The sequence below is a fragment of the Ammospiza nelsoni genome, chromosome 10 (assembly GCF_027579445.1).
Source record: "Ammospiza nelsoni isolate bAmmNel1 chromosome 10, bAmmNel1.pri, whole genome shotgun sequence".
Lineage (NCBI taxonomy): Eukaryota > Metazoa > Chordata > Aves > Passeriformes > Passerellidae > Ammospiza > Ammospiza nelsoni.
Window position 1 is genome coordinate 4,887,980 of NC_080642.1, and position 19,794 is coordinate 4,907,773.

General features: G+C 44.7%; 1 protein-coding gene across 1 annotated transcript; it reads right to left on the reverse strand.

Moving 5' to 3' along the window:
• Positions 1 to 4,072: 4,072 nt before the first annotated feature.
• TNFSF10 (TNF superfamily member 10) lies at positions 4,073 to 13,710 on the reverse strand. Its single transcript, XM_059479274.1, has 5 exons — positions 13,495 to 13,710; positions 9,837 to 9,989; positions 8,374 to 8,416; positions 7,588 to 7,704; positions 4,073 to 6,871 (listed from the first exon to the last, which is right to left on the reverse strand). The coding sequence occupies exons 1-5, from the start codon at positions 13,615 to 13,617 to the stop codon at positions 6,423 to 6,425; spliced, it is 885 nt and encodes a 294-aa protein (XP_059335257.1). The 5' UTR covers positions 13,618 to 13,710; the 3' UTR covers positions 4,073 to 6,422.
• Between the last annotated feature and the right edge of the window lie 6,084 nt (positions 13,711 to 19,794).

Genomic DNA, 19,794 nt, shown 5'->3' on the forward strand with positions numbered 1-19,794 from the left:
GCGGCCCCGCTCCGCCTCTCCGCGCTCCGCCGCTCCCCCCGGCCCGGGGCGGGCGGGCGCTGCCGCGCGTCACAGGAGACGTGGGCACGGAGCGGCCCCGCTGCGACCCCCGCTGCTCTCCCGAGCCGCCAAACTTTGCTGCCGAGCCCCGGGGGGAGCGGCACGGCTCGGGTCCGCCCCCGCTGCCTGCCCCGCCGCCCGCCCGCTTGGGCAGGTGCGGGTGTCGCTGCTCCGTGCTCCCGATGCCCCGGTGCCGTGCCCAGGTGCGGTGCCGCCTGTCCGTGCCCGGTGCGCTGCCGTCTGTCCGTGCCCGCGGAACTGTGCCCCGGTGCGGTGCCGCCTGTCGGTGCTCCCGGAGCCCCGAGCCGTGCCCAGGTGTGATGCTGCCCGTCCGTGCCCCTGGAGCCGTGCCCAGGTCCCCGGGTGCGGTGCCGCCTGTCCGTGCCCCGGTGCCGTGCCCCGGTGTGATGCTGCCTGTCCGTGCCCCGGTGCCGCCCGTCCGTGCCCCCGAGCCCGGGTCCCTTCCCGCGGGCACTCTCAGCGCTCTGTCCCCGCACTCCTCGCCCCGCACTCCCGGCACTCGCGGCCGCTCCCGCAGCCGTGGGTGCGATCGCCCCCTTGTCGCTCCGTATCTTTGCTGTGCCCTTGGATCTTGGCAGGAGCCCGCTCAGGCTCCTGCTCGGTGAAGCTGCAGCAGCCACCCGCTTCTACATGATTTACCCGCAATTAAATTTCAATTCAGCGTGTTACTGCTGTCCTCTGCTCTGCCCTTTGCAGGCACGGACAGAACCGTGCTTCCCCAGCTGCAGACTGCTGTTGTGAGGAAGGAGAATGTTGGACCCAAGAAATAAGAATAGAGCAGAACAAAGTAAGATCAGAGGCAGTAAAGTAAGTTCCCACACATCTGTATAGGGTGTATCTCTCCAGCTTTCCAGCTTGTCCCCACAAACTCTAAGGGTATGTGTGCTGCAGCACAGTCCTTTTTCACTCCTGTCTGTTCTAGAGGGGCTGGATCTCTTGTGTCCCATCTCTCGGGGGGCAGCCAGTGCTCTGAATCCGTGTTGGCATCTGCCTTAACCATAGAATCATGGAATGGTTTGGGTAGGAAGGGATCTTAAAGCTGATCCCATTCCACCAGCCCAGGCTGCTCTGAGCTCCATCAGTCCATCAGGTTTATGCCATTCCCCTTCCACGGCTGCAGGGCTTTGCTGGAGGGTAGACAGCATGAGTGTGATGTGACACAATGCTGAGTTACTCTGCCTGTGCCAGTTTTCTGTAATTTGTGCCTTCTGTAATCATGCAAGCATTAGCCTTTGTGCCTTGTCCATATCCTAATTTGGATTATATATTTCTGCAGTTTCACTGGAATCAGTATTCTCATTCCTGCTCATGAACTGTGAGACAGTTTCGCAGCAAGTTACTCAACAGTTGCTAAATTTTATGAGGGATGGCTGCACATTATTGCAGTTGAAAAGGAGAAAGAGTCTAATGTACTTCTCACTTTGTCTACCCAGCTGCCTATATAGTTGTGTTATATGTTTCTGAATAAAAATCATGGGCTTTGTGCCACTAAAAGACAGTTATTTCATATTAGAACTGTGTCCCCAGTCTAATTTACATGACATTGCTTTATATTATGGAGGAGATGGCAACTGCTTATGTGGTTAGGCTGCCAAATACTTTGCATTATTACAAGGAATTATCTCACTCCTTTTTAAAATTTCTTTTCCCTGATACATTCTCAGGCCAGTGATGTTAGCTCCAGGATGTTGATATTTACCAGAGAAAATGGCCCAAAGCTATAAATGTGACTTTCTATGTAGAGGGGATACTTCATGTAAATTATTTTTGGTTTTGCTCAACTGTGTCTTGTCAAAAACGACAATTTATCTTTCTCCAGGGAGAGAAAAATGTTGAGGTTTTTAGTTTTGTGGTTTTGTTTTTGCTTTTTTGTTTGTTTGATTTTTTGTTTGGTTTTTTGGTGGTTTTTCCCCAATAATTAATTATTTTCTGGAATAATAACTTATTGTGGTGTCTATACCAAAATCAAGTACCAGCAGTGAGTGAGCACCAGATCTGTATGCACCAGACAGCCTGAGCTTGCAATGCAATGATTTAACCCTGAATTTCTTGGGAGCTTGATGTGTTTTGAGCCAATTGGATCAGAACTGGCAGTTGCACTTCAGATGCAGCAACATTGATCTCCTTGATCTCCTTTTTGAAAGGGTATCATGAGTCAAGGGCTCCTCTGGCTGCTTTTCCTGCATGGGGTTGGATCAGGGCCAGAAAAAAATGCCAGCTGAGAGAGAAGAAGGGCAGCTTTAGTTTTCTTTTTAATTTCTTTGGTGATTGCAGGCCAAATTTGGATGGAATTTATAGATTTGTCATCCACAAACACTGCATGATAATGGATTCCTGCTTGGGCTTTGCATTTGCTTAAAGACAGTGGTGCAGAGAGTGGTGACAGAAGAGGCAAGAACTGTGAGAGAGGATGGCTTTAGGCTCACAAAAGTTATCTAGCAGCCCCCAGCTGCAAGAACATTAGTTTCATGTTGCCAACAAGACAAGAGTGAAGGCATTGGTCTTACTGCAATGAGGGAGAGGGGCTGAAGTTAAGGACCTTTTATTCTATTTATCCACTAGCTGCATGTATGAGCAAACCAGATATTAAAAAGATAATTTAGAAAACGCATTATACTAGACATTTACCTTTCATGGAAATCTTAAATTATTTGTGTTTCTCTTCAGTAGCTTCAAAACTGCATTGAGCACTGCAGATGAAATAGAAGAGTTTCTATTTGTGGCTCTTTGAGATTTCTCTCCGATGTTCCATTCTTTCCATTTTCTTCTTGTCCAGTAAAGTTCTAATTCTTGTTTATATCAGTCTTTGTTGTCATGGAAATATCTGAAGGCTTTGAACCTACAATCATTATGTGTTTATTGTGGAGAGAAGAAGAAAAACAGATTGTAAGGTAGAGATTCATTTTAAAATGATGCTTCTCCAAAACACAGAAAAGCAAATTCAGGTTTTTTGTATTACATCCAGGGACAGAAGGTGTTTTGACTGCTGTTATAAATGTGGTTTAGAGCAGGAGGTAGCACCTGGTGTATGCTTTCAAAGGTTATGGTTTAGCAACTCTCATCACTGAAGAGTGCAGTTGGAATAGCACTAATCCAGCTTAATAAAGTCAAACACAGAATGAGCTCAAATTACTTTACAGATGTTTATATAGCAGTAGTATCTGCAAGCAGACTTCAAAACAATGCTAGTTTATTAATCAGCAAGGCTGTGCTCTGCAGTCACCAATTCTGAGGTTTAGACTCAGCTCACTGGATCCCACCTGGGCATTGTGTTCCTCTTCCTCAGCCTCACGCCCAGCTCCAGAGAGAACCTGGGTGCAGTGGTTCCACCTTCCACCACCCTGGAGTGGCTTGGGCACTGCCAGGGATCCAGGGGCTCCACAGCTGCTCTGGGCACCCTGTGCCAGGGCCTGCCCACCCTCACAGGGAGGAATTCCTTCCCAACATCCCATCCAGCCCTGCCCTCTGGCAGTGGGAAGCCATTGCCCTTTGCCCTGTCATTCTGTGCCCTGGTGAAAAGTCCCTTTCCAGCTCCCTTGGAGCCTCTGGAAGATGCTGTAAGGTCTCCCAGAGCCTTCTCTTCTTCAGGCTGAACAAACATCTTCTACTGTAGCTTGGTAATGGGTAAAGATCAGATGTTTTGCTACTAAATAAGAATTCCCAGTGCTTAAATAATTGCTAAAGTCCAGAAACATGAGAAGTACCTCAAGGGAAACACTCAGAATTTTGTCCTCGGGTCACAAGATCATTTTCAGGGATTTTTTTCAGTTTACTGCTTCCAGATGCTGCTCACCAGCTGGGACCTGGGAGCCAGTCATATGGAATTGCACAACATGGCATTGCTCAATGGTTTGCATTTTGTTCTTTGCATTGCAACCATCTCTGGCATTTAGTGGATCATATCTGATACCAATCAATGTCAGGGAAATGATCTAAGACAGGGCTGTCATGGAAGCCATAGGATGACACCAATAATCACTGTGAGACTAAATATTTATAAAAACGTTTTATATAAAAGTCATGTAGAAAAATTTACAATATTCACATATTAATGCAATCTATAAAAATTTGCTACATATGTCATTCAGCATAAAGTGAGATGAAAAGTGTGAGCCAGGACACAGCACAAACAGAACTTGCTATATTTTTCCATTCTTCTTTAAAGGTGTCCTGTCTGATATCCCTTGATAATCTTCCCCCAAGATAATATCTGGCAAACATGCCTTCAGATCACTCAGAAAATTACAATTTGGTGTGATTCCTGTTGCAATGTGCTCTGCATGCAGTGATCAAATCTGATAGCAGGGGTCAGTCCTGTGCTGAAAGCACCAAGCCCAGTCCATCTGCAAGGAGAACCTACAAAAGTCATTTCTGCAAGGTAACAGACATACAGGTATGCAGGGAATGGCTCTGTTCTCCAGCCCTTCTGGCTGGGAAAGAATTTCTGATTTCAATACTGAAATGAGAGAGAAAACTGTAGAAATGTTTTCTGTTCTCTGTCAAAACAGATGATTTGAGAAGGAAGAAAACCAAAGTGTTCCAGTAAATGGTGAAGAGTTTCACATATTTGATTGCCACTGAACCCAGCACGTGTGACACTGTCAAACAGCAGGCAGAAGTTAAACCTCATTATTTTCAGCTTACTCTGGTGTGTTTCTTGGCTCTAACCTGCCAAAAGAAGGGTATTCCTGAAATTCCTCTCTTGCTGCTTCAACACAGTGTTTGAGTGAGCCAAGGTGCTTGTCTGAATGGCCAGATAAAGATGGGCTGTGTCTGTTAATCCCCTGCTGCTGATGGGCAGGAGGATGAACCGTGCCTGTTTACTGCTGAGGCCCGTGTGCAGGGGCTGCTGTGATTTAATTACAGCAGGTGAATGGGAGGGTTCCCACGGCAACCCCAGTGTATTAAAAAAAAAAAAAATAGCCAGACCTTATCCTGCATCACAAGTAACATTTGCAGAACTGTCTTCCTTTCCCTCCAATTTTATTTTTCCACCTTTCCCACTGTTTCCTGCAAATCTGGGCAAAATGCATTCATGGTGCAATTTGCTATTCCTCCACTGACAATGCTACAGATGTGCTGATTTACACTACCTGACTTTTGCTGTGCATTGAGCCCATACAGTCTAAACTTTCAAATCCTTTTAATACAAAATAGTCATTTTCATTGAGTTAAAAAATATACTGTTCATTTTTTATAAAAAAAGTATTTTATAAAAAAACATTGTGAGAATTTTCCTCCCATTCCTAAAAAAAAAAAAATCAAATAATTACAGCATTATCTAAAGAAGCAGCATATTTGTAAGTACAGATAGTTGTGCCTGTTTTCCTCCAAATGTTAGTCATTGGGGCGTGTTATTCTACATTACATCCTACCAAACACAGACCAGTACAAATAAACATGGAAGAATCTTGTCATGCCTAAATTGCTGCAAATTTCTCACAGAATTCAGTATTTACAGAAACCCACCTTTTTGTTTTTTTTTCTGGATCCAGTTCTTGCTGTCAACAACTGTAACAGCAACTGCATTACTGAACTTATTGGGAGCCTGGTGAGATGTCTGCAGCCGAGTAATTAAGTAAATAGGCACTGTTACAAAATGTTGATCAAAACACAGATTGATTTCAAAAGCTCTTCAGTGCCATTCCAGCAGCTGTTCTTATGTACAATATCCTGCACAAGACAAATGTGTTTACTCAAGACATGATCCTGGAGAATGCTTAAGCACATACTTAATTTCAAGCATGTGGATACCCTGGTGTAGTCAGACTGCTTGTGTGCTTAAAATTAATTAGGTGCTTAAGTGCTTTGTTAGAAGAGATGAAGATGTGCAGCTTCTGCAAAACTCCTGTTCAAAAAAAATCAGGAGAAATTCCACAGGCACTTGGGTACAGTATGTACAAAGGTTCCTGATATATTCAAGACAGGGTCCAAAGGAGAACACAAATAGAATTTGATATGCAGTCTCAGCCTTGAGGAACCAGACGTGGAGCATCCACCATCCCTGGTGCCACAGCTGAGCCAGCCTGGAGCATCCCTGCTGCTGGTGAGCCCTTACCTGCCCAGGGCTCTGGCCAAGGAATCACCTGAGGGCTGTGAATCCCTGCCACATTCCCAGCCTGGCTGCCTGTGCCTGCACAGAGCATTGCCACTCACAGCCAGCTGCTGCTGCTCTTCCTGGCTGCTGGGACAGAACTCGGCACGCGGTGAGTGAGCTGAGAAAGGGCAGTCTGCTCTTTTTGGTATTGATGCAGCTTTTGCTTGTGATCCCTTATTTTATAGGAATTTAAGCTGTCCTGACTAGAAAACACTGGGCCATTTGGGATCATGACCTTCATGTTCTAACTGATCATAAAGGCTCCAAAAAAACTTGCTTCTTTGTCCATGTCAACTATGTCACTGTTGCTGACAGAGACAAAAATCCTGTCCTCTCTCTTCAGCTGGAACACACCACCTTGATAGATGGAATAAAGTCCATATTCTGCCTTTTTAGACCAGCAGCTTGTCCTTGCACTCTTCATGAGCAAAATGGGCTCAGGGTAATTAGTCAGTTTGTAAACATACTGGACAAGCTGTTTGGGGTTTCTGATTTGTCCCAACAATTCTGAGTCCTCGTTCTCGTCTTCACGGAAGCGAAAGTAAATTTGTGAGTAGATGTAGTAAAAGCCTGTCTGGGGTATCACTAACTCCCCATTTCTCAGCTCCACGTTGTAAAGGAAGGAGTGGCCTTTTCTTGATGGTTCCCAGTTGTTTATTTTGTGTCCAATTCCTCTTCTGGGCAAGGGATTTACTTGGGAAAAAAAAAGAGAGAAAGAAATGTTAACTTTAAAAATGGGTAGTGAAGCCAAGTGTCTGCTAGCTGAGGAGCCTGGTTTTTAATAACAAAATAAGAAACCTGCTCTTCCCAGCAGTTCATAGGTCCATTCTCACAATAATCTGATGGTCCATAAGTAAGCTTAATGTGGGAATTAACAAGAACTGCCTTTATTTTTAATATTTATGCTCCCAAATAAGGGGGGAAAAATATGTTTTTACTTAGTAACAAAGTTAAAATATCCATTAGTGTCTGATACCCTCTGAAGCTGCAGAAAGCTGAGCAAGCCCTTCATTAGCATGGCCTGAATGTCAAGTCTCTCCTGTCTGTCTCACATTTCTAATAGGTCTGTCACCATAGCAGCTGGGACTCGCACAACCAACAGAAGGAAATGAAAGAAAACAGGGAAACTTAACACTAGGAAGGACATCTAAATAACACTAGGAAGGACATCTAAAGTTCTTTTTCCTCCTAATGAGGGTTCCAAAGAAGAGCTAGGGAGGTACCCAGAGGAAATGGGCTTTCTCTCTCTTTGGTGGGAATTAGCAGGAAAAACACAATGTTTGGGACAGGACAATTTTTTTCCTACTACTAACCCAACACAAGTATTAAAAGGTGTTTTGAGGCTAGCAATGGGAGAGTAATTTAATTAATTTTGTGGTCTTTAACTGTGGTTAAAGGCTTCTCCTTACTGCGTGAGGACAGGGAGCTCCTCCTGCTGCTGCTGGCCGTCAGGTGCGCTGCGATGCGGCGGACGGGACCGCGTGGCTGCTGCCCCTCCGAGTGTGGCAGGGTCAGAGTCTTCTCAACTGAAGGGAAAAAGAAACCCCACATCAGAAGCAATGACTTTAGAAGGCACATCTGTTCCACCTGACTTGATTTTTAGGAATAGCTATGTCACTTTTTAATTGACTGAATCGTATCTGATTGTTGGCTAATAAGGGTCACACTTTTACACTTGCTCATAAAAATGTCTTCACGTGCCTCTTTATTCTTTTTCTCCTCCCTCTGCCTTCAAGTTACTGACAAAATAACCCACAGTACTCAATTTTATGGTTAAATATTCCCAATCTCCCTGTGAATTTCCACTTGGACGCTGTAATGCTTTCACTCAGCATCTTTAGTGTGAGCTTCAGCAGAGCCATTCCTTAACTGATCTCTGCAGCTCTGTGCTGCATGTTCCTGGGGAGGGCTTTTTAAACATCCCCCATACACATGGGACTGAGATCCAGAGGCTGAGTCCTCTGCATTCACCTTGGTTACCTTGCTCTAACCACTTGACAGTAATTCTGGCTCCTGAAAAAATTTACCTTCTAGTAATAAGTAATCATTTTTTGATGACTTGATGCCAGTGCAAGATCTTAGATCATACAAAGATTTGATGCCAGTTTTCTGCACTTTAAAAAAAATCAAGTCATTACACATCAAGTGCCCCCAGCAGCTCCTTTTTACCACAGATAATAAAATTATTACAATACCGTTGATTGCAGATATGTTTTCCTCGTAGCTTCTTGACATCATCTGCCAACAAACACAGTAAAAATGAATTAGCTTGTCAGCTGGGGCTGACAGGGGCAGGAAAAAGACACACCATTTTTTACTCATGAATAAAGAGGATTCTGAATTTGATCAACAAGAAAACGGGGGGAAAAAACACCTATTAATATGCTGTAATAGGTGATGAAAGGCATAGGAAAACATTTTCAAGAGCTCAGGCATAAGTCTATTGAAAAATCTGAATTTCATGCTTCTCTCAAATAAGAGAAGTGTCCAAGCACCAGTTTCCATTTGCAGAATACTTGGCACTGTGAACTATATGGTCTTAGATCTCAGCAATTAAATTTAATTTATTTTTATACCTCTACCTATCTAAGATCTTAATCCAGCATATTTTACTTTGTGCATTCCCCTTCTTCATAACTGTTTGCTGACTGCTGAAACAAACCATGGACAGTGATGGAGCAGCAGCAAGTGTGGTGATGCCTTACCTGGGTGGCTAATAAAGCCTGTATTGCCAAATGTTGGTGGCTTTTGTCCTGCCACATTTTTACTTATCCATCTATCCTGATAGTAATAGTAGTATTAGCATAATTGTAACTTATTTCTGGCACCCAGCCTACTTTTTTCTAAGCAATCAGGGAGCTAGCAGGTATACTAGATATGTAAACATCCACCAACTAAAACAATGCTTTCTCTGTGCGGGAGTTTAGGGACTTCACTGGCAGAGCTTCCACCAAAGGAGCTGAGATCTCTGAATACAAATAGACAATCTGGTTTGGACTGCAAGATCTGTTTTTGCCAGGAAATTTCAGCCAGGAGATAATTTCTGTGGATGACCTTGTTTATGTGCTGGAGATGGGATTTTGAAAGCCATTCCAGAGGATTTTAGCCCCTGTGATTTTTCAGCCAGACTGACTTTGTCCTCTGTAGCCAAAATGATGTGTATGGTGTGTAAGTCACTCAGGAGGTGCTCTTTGGGAAGGTGCTGTGTCTGATGCTGTGTGCCCACTTGCTCTTTCCTCCATCACTGCCTCACACAGCTTGTGACTGGACCACTCCTTAGGCACCTTTGTACCTCTCCCTGTGTTACATTTAACCTCATTTGCTCTCCCCAGCCTCCTTGTTTTTTCAAAGAGGCAGTGACAGCTCTAATAGCACCATGACTGTATCGTCAGGCAGAAACCCTTTACCCTGAGGTATTTCAGATAAGCCAACCCATCACTGGAATTTGCTTAGTAAAAGCTGATAGTCTTTGCTTTAGTATTTCCTGAATGCAGTGAAACCACTTTTATGGGTTGTTTTTCCCTTTGCTTCAGTGCAAGCACTGCAGCTGGAGCTGTGGCCTGACCATTGCTTTGCAATAAAACAATCTGAGCCTCCTTTATTCTGCTATTAGGATTCCTTCAGCTGTAACAACACCAAGCACACTGCTCCCAAATACCTTTTTAATTAACTTTCCCAGGTGCCACTTGACTTTCCAGCAGGGATCAGCTTCTCTGTCCTCACCCTCGATGAGCTCCAGGTTTTGGAGGGAGTTGCCGATCTCCTCCCCGGTGAGACAGGCGATGTCGCTCCTGGAGTACGAGTCCTGCAGCTGCAGCACAGGGAAAAGCCAGCATTGTTCATCCAGCTGTTTGCAGCTGTGATATGTCACTACGTTCACTAACTGCTAAGAAACACACTTATCTTTTCTCTGAAGTATGGTACAAGTAGTATATGAACAAGAGGATTTAATTCATCCTGATCTGACATATTTAAATATGAGAGCATACCTCACATGCAAAAATATGCTTGCATTATCTGCATAGACATAAATGCAGTATCCAATATTCAACTTAATAGGTTTTGTGAAAATTCAACACCCAAATCCTTGATGTTGGAAAGTCTTTAGATTCTCTAGTTCTGCATTAGAAACATTTCTTTAGACAGATTATTGAGGATGAAATTCAATATTAGACAGATTATTGATGATCAAATCAAATACTAGAACTTAAAACAGTATTTTCTGCCAATTGCATTTATAATCCAGACCTTTGCTGTTATATTTATCTGTACCTTATCCTCCCCATATCCAGATTAGGCTCTCTCCTAACACCATTTATCCTGATAATCCAGACAATTGAGATGACATTTGAGTCCAAATAAAATTATACTGCTAGATGTTTTTGACATGAAAATATCAAATTTCTGTATCCTCTAGTCATGGAGAAAACATTTTTGTTTTCTGCAAAGACTGAAGAGACTGGCAAAACTCCTTTTGGCTCCAAGGGAATGTGACTGGGAGGGTTTTCCTGGAGGAAATCTCTCAGAGCTCCCTGCGGATGCGACTCCAGCTGGCGCTGTTGGTTAGTGTGGGAGCACAGGACCTGAGAGCAGCCCTTGTTTGCTCTGACCTGGGCTCCTGCTGCAGCAGCCACACACTGGGCAGCTTTGTGCAGCCAGCAAAGCACTCCGGAGGGAACAGCAAGAAACATGCAAAGCATTCAGATGGAATCCTGGCAGCAGCATTTAAATTTCACTCTTTTGTTGTGCTAAAGAAGCTTGGTTTGCTTTGCTAAACAGATGCATTTTTTCCTACAAGCACCAGTTTTTAGCTGTCCTTGAGACTGGGGCATTGAAAGCAACAGGTGAATTTTCTCCTTCACTCTCCATGCCTTTCCTGGCTGTTAAAAAACAAAGGTGTTTAGGAAAGATTTCCTCCTACAGGGCCAGGAGATTTCACCCCCTTCAAGTCCCACCTTCAGTTTGCAGCAGCAGATTCCACTGAGCTTCAGCTAGTACTTGAAATGATGTATTTTGGAGGCAGCAGAAGGAAAAGTGTTTGTGAGGGTTTCTGTGTCCTTGCCAAGGAGTGCAGTGGTATTTCTAAATCAGGTTTCAAGAACTCCAAGTGATTAATAATACGTGCTCATTAAGGTAAAACTACTGGCTCTGACCCATTTAACTACACAATGAGCTTCTATAATAAAGTAGTTTGACGAGTTTAAGATAAAAAGCCAGACACAGGCAAGTTGTGAGGTTACTGTTTATTCTCTTGCAGGCTTGTCACAGCTCAGCTCCCAGCTCTGCCCTCCCATCTGGGAGCAAACAGCCCTGTGCCTCTGCCTCCACCTCACCTGCTCACTTTTCCTCAAAACAGCTTCACTCTCCTGGCACTGGAACCTTTCTTTGTGTGCAGTTTGAAACCTCAGGGAATGCAACCTTGCAGCAACACATGATGGAACCGAGGGACTGATATTTCTCTTGTAAGATTTACTCAAATGAGGTTTACCTGCAGCACTGAACCCTTTGAGGACACAACTCCTGCAGGAATCTTATGTTGTAGAGCCTCTCTCCTATGTTAGGAGTGGTTACTGGACTTGAAATAGGAGGAAGCCTGAGGTTGTTTTCCTTGCAGCCCTGCATCCTGAAGCATAAGAACTTTATTGTCCTAGTACTTCCTCTTAAAGCAAAGCAGTTACACAAATGTCATACTCCTAGTCCTAATCAGGTTACTACAGCTGTAGTGGACAAACCCTGCTAGTTACCAGCATGCTTTTTGTAAAGATAGAAATACCTGCAGTCTGTGCAGCCACAGTGATTTGGTGAAGGTGTAGAAATGCAGGTATTGTGAACAAAAAAAAAAAGGGAAGAAAAATGTGCAGATAAAAATCACAGTTTATCTACAGAGATTTATTCCACATGTACCACGTGGATGTGGAGTAGCAGTCTGTGCCTAGACGAGTTTTTTCCTGTTTATTGTGCATCAGAAGGCAGATGCAGAAATATGTTGTTAAGGTACCCCCTCCAGAGCCAATAACCTTTTTTGCAGTCCAGCATATCTCTGGTTTATTCCTTCACAACAAATGCAGGCTTGTCATTCTTCAGGAACTGTGAGTTGTATTTTGGGCAAGTCTCTGGGATGTGGTTGTGTCCCAGGTGTACGTGTTTGAATAGAAGGAAGGAAAAGATAAGTGTGGTTACTAATTACTTACATCGGCACGTGTATTAGCAAGGGACTCTGTACTGTGTGCATAAGGAAAGAAGGATGCCTTTATATATTTTTCTTCATTAGCAATCATGTAACCTGATTTCACAAAATGAGCACATTTCTGTGACTCCCCCATTGGACAGCCACAGCTACAAATTCAGCAGGAAAATCTGTTTTATACATTTTGAAAGTATGAGCATTGGCTCCTATTGCAGAACACTCCCTTTGCCTCACAGAGAATTCTGACATCTCAGAAGACTCCACCTATTTAAGCTAATGTGGAATAAACACATATATTGCATAATATACATATCTACATTATTATTAATAATGTAATTAATTATGCACTCCTGAGTGCTTATAACAACAGTAACTTACATTTATGCAATATTTTCTGAAGCTGTAGATGTACAGAACACTTACCTGCAGGTAGATTTACCTGTGTGCCAGGAGTAACAACATCCAGGCACAGCAGGACAGTCAATTTGGGGTAAGACACTCAAGGAAACCCTGAGTACAAAGGGTCCTTGAAAGCAGGACCACACACACTGGACTATCATCTAAATTCAACATTCTTGGAGTGTAAATTATCTTTCCCAAGAAGTGGGAAGAGTTAAGCAGCAGCTGCCAGGCCTCAAGGGGGGCTGTAAGGAGACCAAAGCATCTAGACTACACAATGGATTCTTTGAAGTTATTCTGGCGAATGCAGCGGTGTTCGCCGTCTGGTGCAGTTCCTTTAGGATTAGTCACAACCTTGAAACCCTGTATTATCCTACGGGAAGCATCCACGGGGCACTCGAGTCCTCCTCGGCGGTGCAGCTGACAGACAGCGCCTGTCCCACCCAGCCCGCCCGCACCGCAAAAGTGATGAGGCGGCGAATTCGCGCTCTAATGGGAAACACATTTCCTACCAAAGCCGAGCTTTGTTTTCTCGACTCTGACACTCCGTATCAGCCCCGGCTCTGAGCTCTCTCCCCGCGCACACCGCGCTGCAGACAAAGGGGAGCAGCGAGCGGAGCTCTTCGTCCGCGGGGCCTCAGCCCGGCCCGGCCCGGGGGTGCTGCGGGATCCCCCCGCCCAGCGAGCCGGCCTGTCCCGGGGCTCCCCCCGCCGCCGAGCCCCCACAGACCTGTCGCAGCTCGCTGGAGAAGTACAGGAAGGTGACGGCCACGCACACGGACTGCAGCAGCACGGCGGCCACCAGCACGGCCCCGCAGGTCTGCGCGGGGCTGGGGCCGCCCGCCGGCAGCATCCTGGGGCTGGCAGGGCCGGGCTGGGCCGGGCTGGGGGCTCCGGGGCTGCGGGGGCTCAGGGCCGCTGTCCCGCAGCGAATGCAGCCCCGCGCTCAACCCGCCCGCCGGGGCATGGAGCGGGCGGGGCGGCGGGAAGGACCGTGAGGGATCCTCCCCGGCCGTGCCCTCCTCCGCTCTGTTCCGCCTCCTTGGCTCCCTCCGTGCCCTCCCTCCTCTCTATTCCAGCCCTGCCCTCCTTGGCTCCGTGCTCTCCCTGCTTTCCCGCCCTGAATTCCCGGGCTGTGCTCCCAGGTGCCGCCTCCCCGCAGTGCGAAGGGATCGCTGCGAGGATGGGCGGTCACCGCTCTCAGCGCTGCTGGAGCATCTCCGAGCAAACTCTCTGAGAGTTTGCCACCTGAGAACTGTGGAAGCTGGTTTTTCTAAAATTAAGGCTCTGGTTATGTGCGCAGAGAGGCACGGAGTTTTCTGAGTCCACGTTGTGTTATAGAGTCTTAGATTGGTTTGGATTAGAAGGGACCTCAAAGTTCAGCTCGTCCAACCCCTCACCATGGGCAGGGACACCTTCCACTGTCCCAGGCTGCTCCAAACCCTGTCCAGCCTGGCCTTGGGCACTTCCAGGGATGGAGCATCCACAGCTTCTCTGGGCAACCTGTGCCAGTTTTTCTCCACCCTAAGTGTAAAACTCTTTTCATTGAAAATAACTTCTTTCTTACACCTAATCTGGATTAATGCTCATTCAGTTTTAAACCATTACCCCTTGTTCTATTGAAGAAAGTCCTGATAAAAAGTCTGTCCTCATATTTTTTTATAAGGCCCCCTTCAAGTACTGAAAGGCTGCGTTGAGGACACCCTGGAGTCTTCTGTAGCTGAACAAATCAAATTTTCTCAGCCTTTCTTTACAGGAGAGGTGATCCAGCCCTCTGAGCATCATCTGGATTCACTCCAATAGCTCCATGTCCTTCCTGAGCTGCCTTGTGTCCTATCCTGTGCAGCTTCTGTGGAGCTGGAACCTCACAGAAAGGTGCTTGTGACCAATAACTGGTGCCAGGAGCTCCTTCCCAGTGCTGCCAGTGCTTCTACACCCTGGTCATGGCATGATTATTGCCATAGTACATGGACATCAGGTACATTCTGAGCTTTCTTTACCTAATGGTACTTTGGGGTTTGGATGGTTGGTTTTCAAACCTCTGAGGCTCCTTCTAGCAGGCTTTTCTCCAAACTGTTGTGCCCAGATAGATGTTTTCCAAAGGCATGTCCTTGCTTTAGAGTGTGTCCATTAACTTCCCCTGCGGTTCTGACACCTTCACCTCACACAGACTGGGTTGTAAGCAAATCCATCATTATCTGCTGACACTTTAAAATCAGCAGATTTAAAAAATAAATCTGCTGGCTGTGCAGCCATGGAAAGCTGGGATTTCAAAGTCAGATATTTGAGTCAGTCATTTCTGGGCTGTTGGCTGCAGGATGTGATGAAATTTTGGCTCCTGTTCAACACCTGAATGCCAGGATGCAGGTGGGAGATCTCAGTATAATTACAGGGGAAAATTAAAAGATCTCCTAATCTCCCCTGACTATTGAGATCATCTTTAGAGAGTGTAACTGCATTGTATTCAAGCATTTAGAGGAAAATTGTTTTTTCTTCCATCATAATGTAGCAAAAAAACCCTCCAATCCCTGTTCAATGTGGCAGCAGACAGTTTATTTGTCTGGCTCTTTGAGACATTCAAACTGTGTGCCAAAACAGTTCAGATCTGGGTAATTCCAACACACATGTCAGATGGAGAAGATTAACATCCTTCAGAAGTGAGCTCATGGTCCCCTCCTATGACTTCTCAGGAAAGTCATTGTGACACTTTGGACTCCTTCTGCTTTATCAGGGTTCATAAATTCCTAAGAATGACATTTCACCTGAGAGAGTCGTGAGTGAAGAACCAGTTCAAAAGTGTCAAGCTAACTAGAACCAGTTCAAAAGTGGCAAGGTAAGTAGAATCAGTTCAAAAGTGGCAAGGTAAGTAGAATCAGTTTAAAAGCGGCAAACTAACTTGGATGATGACCCCTGCCTGCTGAAGGGAGTTTTTGTGCCTATTCATTCTAGTTGTTTAGGGAGGTCCTATCTGATTTGAAGGAGTTTCCTTTCAAAAAGAATAGAAACAAAAGTGAAAGAGAGCCAGGGCACTACAGAGCATTCCTGTTCATAATCAGGAGCTGGTTTGAATTCTGTATTTTTCCAGCCTCTTCATGGCTTTCTCTTTTTAACAGAAATATTTTATAGGTTAACATACCAACTGAGGAAAGATTTTTTTTCAAGACCCATATATTCCTTTTGTTGCCCTCTATCAGGCATAGTGTGTGTCCCTCTGACCTATCATTTTAAATCCTCCATGGGTATTTCTGATTTAATACTTATTTAATTAGTGCCAATCTTGCAAGGCAAAATAAATGAAGTATGATTTGAAAAGAGCAATGGGAAGAGCACATTCAAAGCCATCTCTTCAAAAAATTATGAGTTCACTATCTTTCTGAAGATTTAAGATCTGAAAATTTCATTATGCAATGTCAAACAGGTTTTTTTACACACTGACAAAGGACATTCCAAAAGTGAAACTCCAACCACTTCCAGCATTGAACGCACTGGAAAATCTTTGCTACTTTCAATGCTCACTTCCAAAATTCATTTTTGTCTCTAATAAGTTTAAATTTATACTGAAAATAATTTGTTTTAAAGGTTCCAAGAGCTGAAAATGAGTGTTTTGATGAAATTTTGCCACAGTATAGCTGGGGCATTGACTCCAGTGGGAAGGAAGGATGTTACCATGCTTTTCAACAGAACCAAGTCATGTGTGTTTGTGTAGTGCTAGACCAGGGCATCTCCCCAACAAAACCTCTGGTACTTCCTGGCTCCTTCATCCTGTTAAAGCTTACTTGGTGAGCCATTTAATTAGAGATAAACCTTAATCTGTTCTGTGGACTTAGGATGTGTCACTTGGCATGCCAAGGAAACGCCTGGCAGGGGACCTGCCACACGTGTCCCCAGCAGTGTGACCAGTGGCAATGTAAAATGGCTCTGGAAATGTGCAAAAATGAAGGAAGAGTGACTTGGAAAAGTCCTTCAGTTCTCATTCCTCAGTGACTGCAGGGATGGGGGTGATGAAGATGTTTTCAGAGAGGATGTTTTCCAAGGCAGACAAAGCAGAGCTGACTTTCTGGTATGTAGCAGTTCTGGACTTTGATTTCTCTGCTGAGCAGCAAAGGGGCTGTGTTTTTCACCACAGCATGTAATTACAGTGCTGTAGCTGCAGAGGGGGAATGAAGCTGTTCCTCCTTCCCCCCAGCAGCCACCTGAATGCTGCTCTTGTTTTGGGCTTTGTTACTTCAGCTATCAGTTCCCCTGAATGTTTGGCTCTGAGAGCACAGTGGGAAATTCCTGTCTCCTCTCCTTCCTGAAGGGAAGGGGAAGTCCCTGCCCACCTCTGCAGCCTCCCAGTTCATCTCTGGGACACTGCAAAACTCAGCTTCAGGTCATGAACAGCCTCAGCCTGCCGAGCCCCCAGTCAAGCAGGCAGCACAGGGTTAACCTTGCAGTGTGCTCCTGAGCCCTGCACATGTGCTGGACAGATCACATCTGGCTCCTGTAGTTTGTTCATTCTTTTGTGGTCCCTGTGCCAGATTCCAACCTCATCTTTTACTGTCAGTTGTAAACCATCTCAAATCCATGAGTTCATTGTGATTTGTACTCCCATGGGATCAGGTTTTATTTATCACTGCAATACCCTTTTGGCCTGTGGTGTTACACAAACAACTGCAGTGGTTTGGCTGGCCCAAAACACACCTATGAATTAAATTAGTCAGACCTGACATCTCTCTTTTAATGCCCCAAGCAGTGGATTTGATTAAAAGAACAGGCAATATCTTGCATGGACATGCCACAATCATGTCCAAATGTGCTGTAGAAACAGTACTCCAGATCTAGCTTTGGATCTCTCCATTTGGATAAGAAAATACTTAACTAGAAATAAATACCTTTTGCCTCTTAATATACTGTATATATTTTAAGCTTGTTCTTAACTTTTGTCAGTTATATAGGGGCACTTCCAAAAGTACATTGTCCTTTCAGTGTGCTCATTATGAAATCGCTCTTTGAGAGATTTAGTATCATAAAATCACTGAATGATTTGGGTTGGAAAGGACCATAAACCTCATCCAATTCCAACCCCTGCCATGGACAGGGACACCTTCCACTAGCCCAGGTTGCTCCAAGCCCCATCCAACCTGGCCTTGGACACTTCCAGGGATGGGGCAGGCTCAGCTTCTCTGGGCACCCTGTGCCAGGGCCTCCCCACCCTCACAGGGAATAATTTCTTCCCAATATCCCATCTAATTCTGTCCTCTTTGAGTTTGAAGCCATTCCCCCTTGTCCTAAAACTAGTATTTTAGCTCTCAAGCACCAGGATTGTCACAGGGCACATGCCAGGAAATCACCCATGTGTTACTCACTGAATGAACACAGTTGGTTTCACTAAGGTGCCCTGACTCAAGATTCCTTCTCACAGTGGGGATTTTTTAACACAAATCATTTCTGTGTCATTGCTTTAACCATGATATGGAATGCCACAACAGAGAGTTTCTGTTTGACAGAAAGGTCTGACATTTCAACATTTCTGTTTGTCTTAGAGTGAAAGATTTCAGTTAAAGAAAAGTTTCTAAATACGTCATTTTGGAATAATTGAAACAACTTTATAATTGCAGTAATATATGTGCTCACTGTAAGGGATACATGGCTCTGCTTTCCTGTATTCCCCAGAGATCCCTGAAGTAGCAGCAACTCCTTTCAACTGCAGATTCCAAAGCTGGACCTGGCCTTGTGGCTGCTCCCTATTCACACAGCCAGTCGTGTGTGAAGCACTAGAGGATGCTCCCTGGCCAGGGCAGCAAAGGGAATGTTTATGGATGCTCTTAAGTGTTTTTCTGTGTTACACTAACAAAGTAATAATGTTGAAATAGGTTCATTGCACGCAGTCTGAGCTCTGGAGGGAGCTGGGAGGAGATCCATAACACATCCATCTGCCTCCACATCATTTCAGAGAGGAAGAATTGTCCCTGGCACGCAGCAAAGCCTTGCTATGCAATCAACTTAAACCTTGAAGCATGAAATTTTATTTTCTTTACCATAGGTAGGTGCTTTTAAACTCCACTGAAAATGGAAGACAAATATTTCTCTTTAGGGTGCCAGATCTCAGTGTATGAAGAGAAATTACCTTCTTTTGAGGCTTCTTCTCAGCAAAACATCAGTCACACAACTGTCACACATCTTCATCTAGGCTACAAGGCTGGACTCTCCAGAGGCTTGTGAGTGGGAAACACAAGTCAGTGGAGCCCCTGCAAGACAGGGGAAACTTGAATTACTGGTGGATTGCTGGGTTATCAGTCAGTTGGAGCAAAGCTGGAAGGAAGCCTTGGCTGTGGTGAATATACCAATCACACCAGGGTGGTGATAAACAATCCATGAGCTTTATGTTAAAAAGGTACTGTATAAATGTCAATTGCAGCCATTATATTAGAATTTTGTGTATGTGCATCTTTGGTGACCAATTGGTATTTTCAGTGACACCTAACTGTGAAGGCATTTGCCTTCTGTCCTGAAAATGGGTGCTTATAGGGCAGGGAGCAGAAATTCCCCATAGCTACTGCCAGAGAGAGCATTGAAACAGCTCTGGGTCCATTTGCCACAGGAACAGAGACTGAATTGATCTGGAGCTGACAACAGATGGCAAATTTTGCCAGATGCAAGATGTTTTCTTGTGCTTCTACAGCACTGAAACTCAGTAAACAGAAAGAACTCAAGGAAGAATTGAAAGCAAAGCAGTCTCCTGGGTCTGTAAGCATTTCAGTTTCATCATTCCTGCTCCAAAGTTGTGTAATATTTAACTGAAAAAAGACATTTATAACTATAACAATCTTTAACTAAAAGCAAACTGCAGTGTACTTCATCGAGCTGTGGTATATTTACTCTTGGACCAAGATTTTTTTGCCTTTTCTCACTGGTTTTCAACTTAAGCTAACATTGATTGGCAAAACAAGAACTTGAATGTCTGGGAATAAAACTCATATAACAAACACTTCCCTGGGCTCTTTGAAGCAGGATTTCCTTATTTACTTGGGAAGGAAGTTGAAAAAAG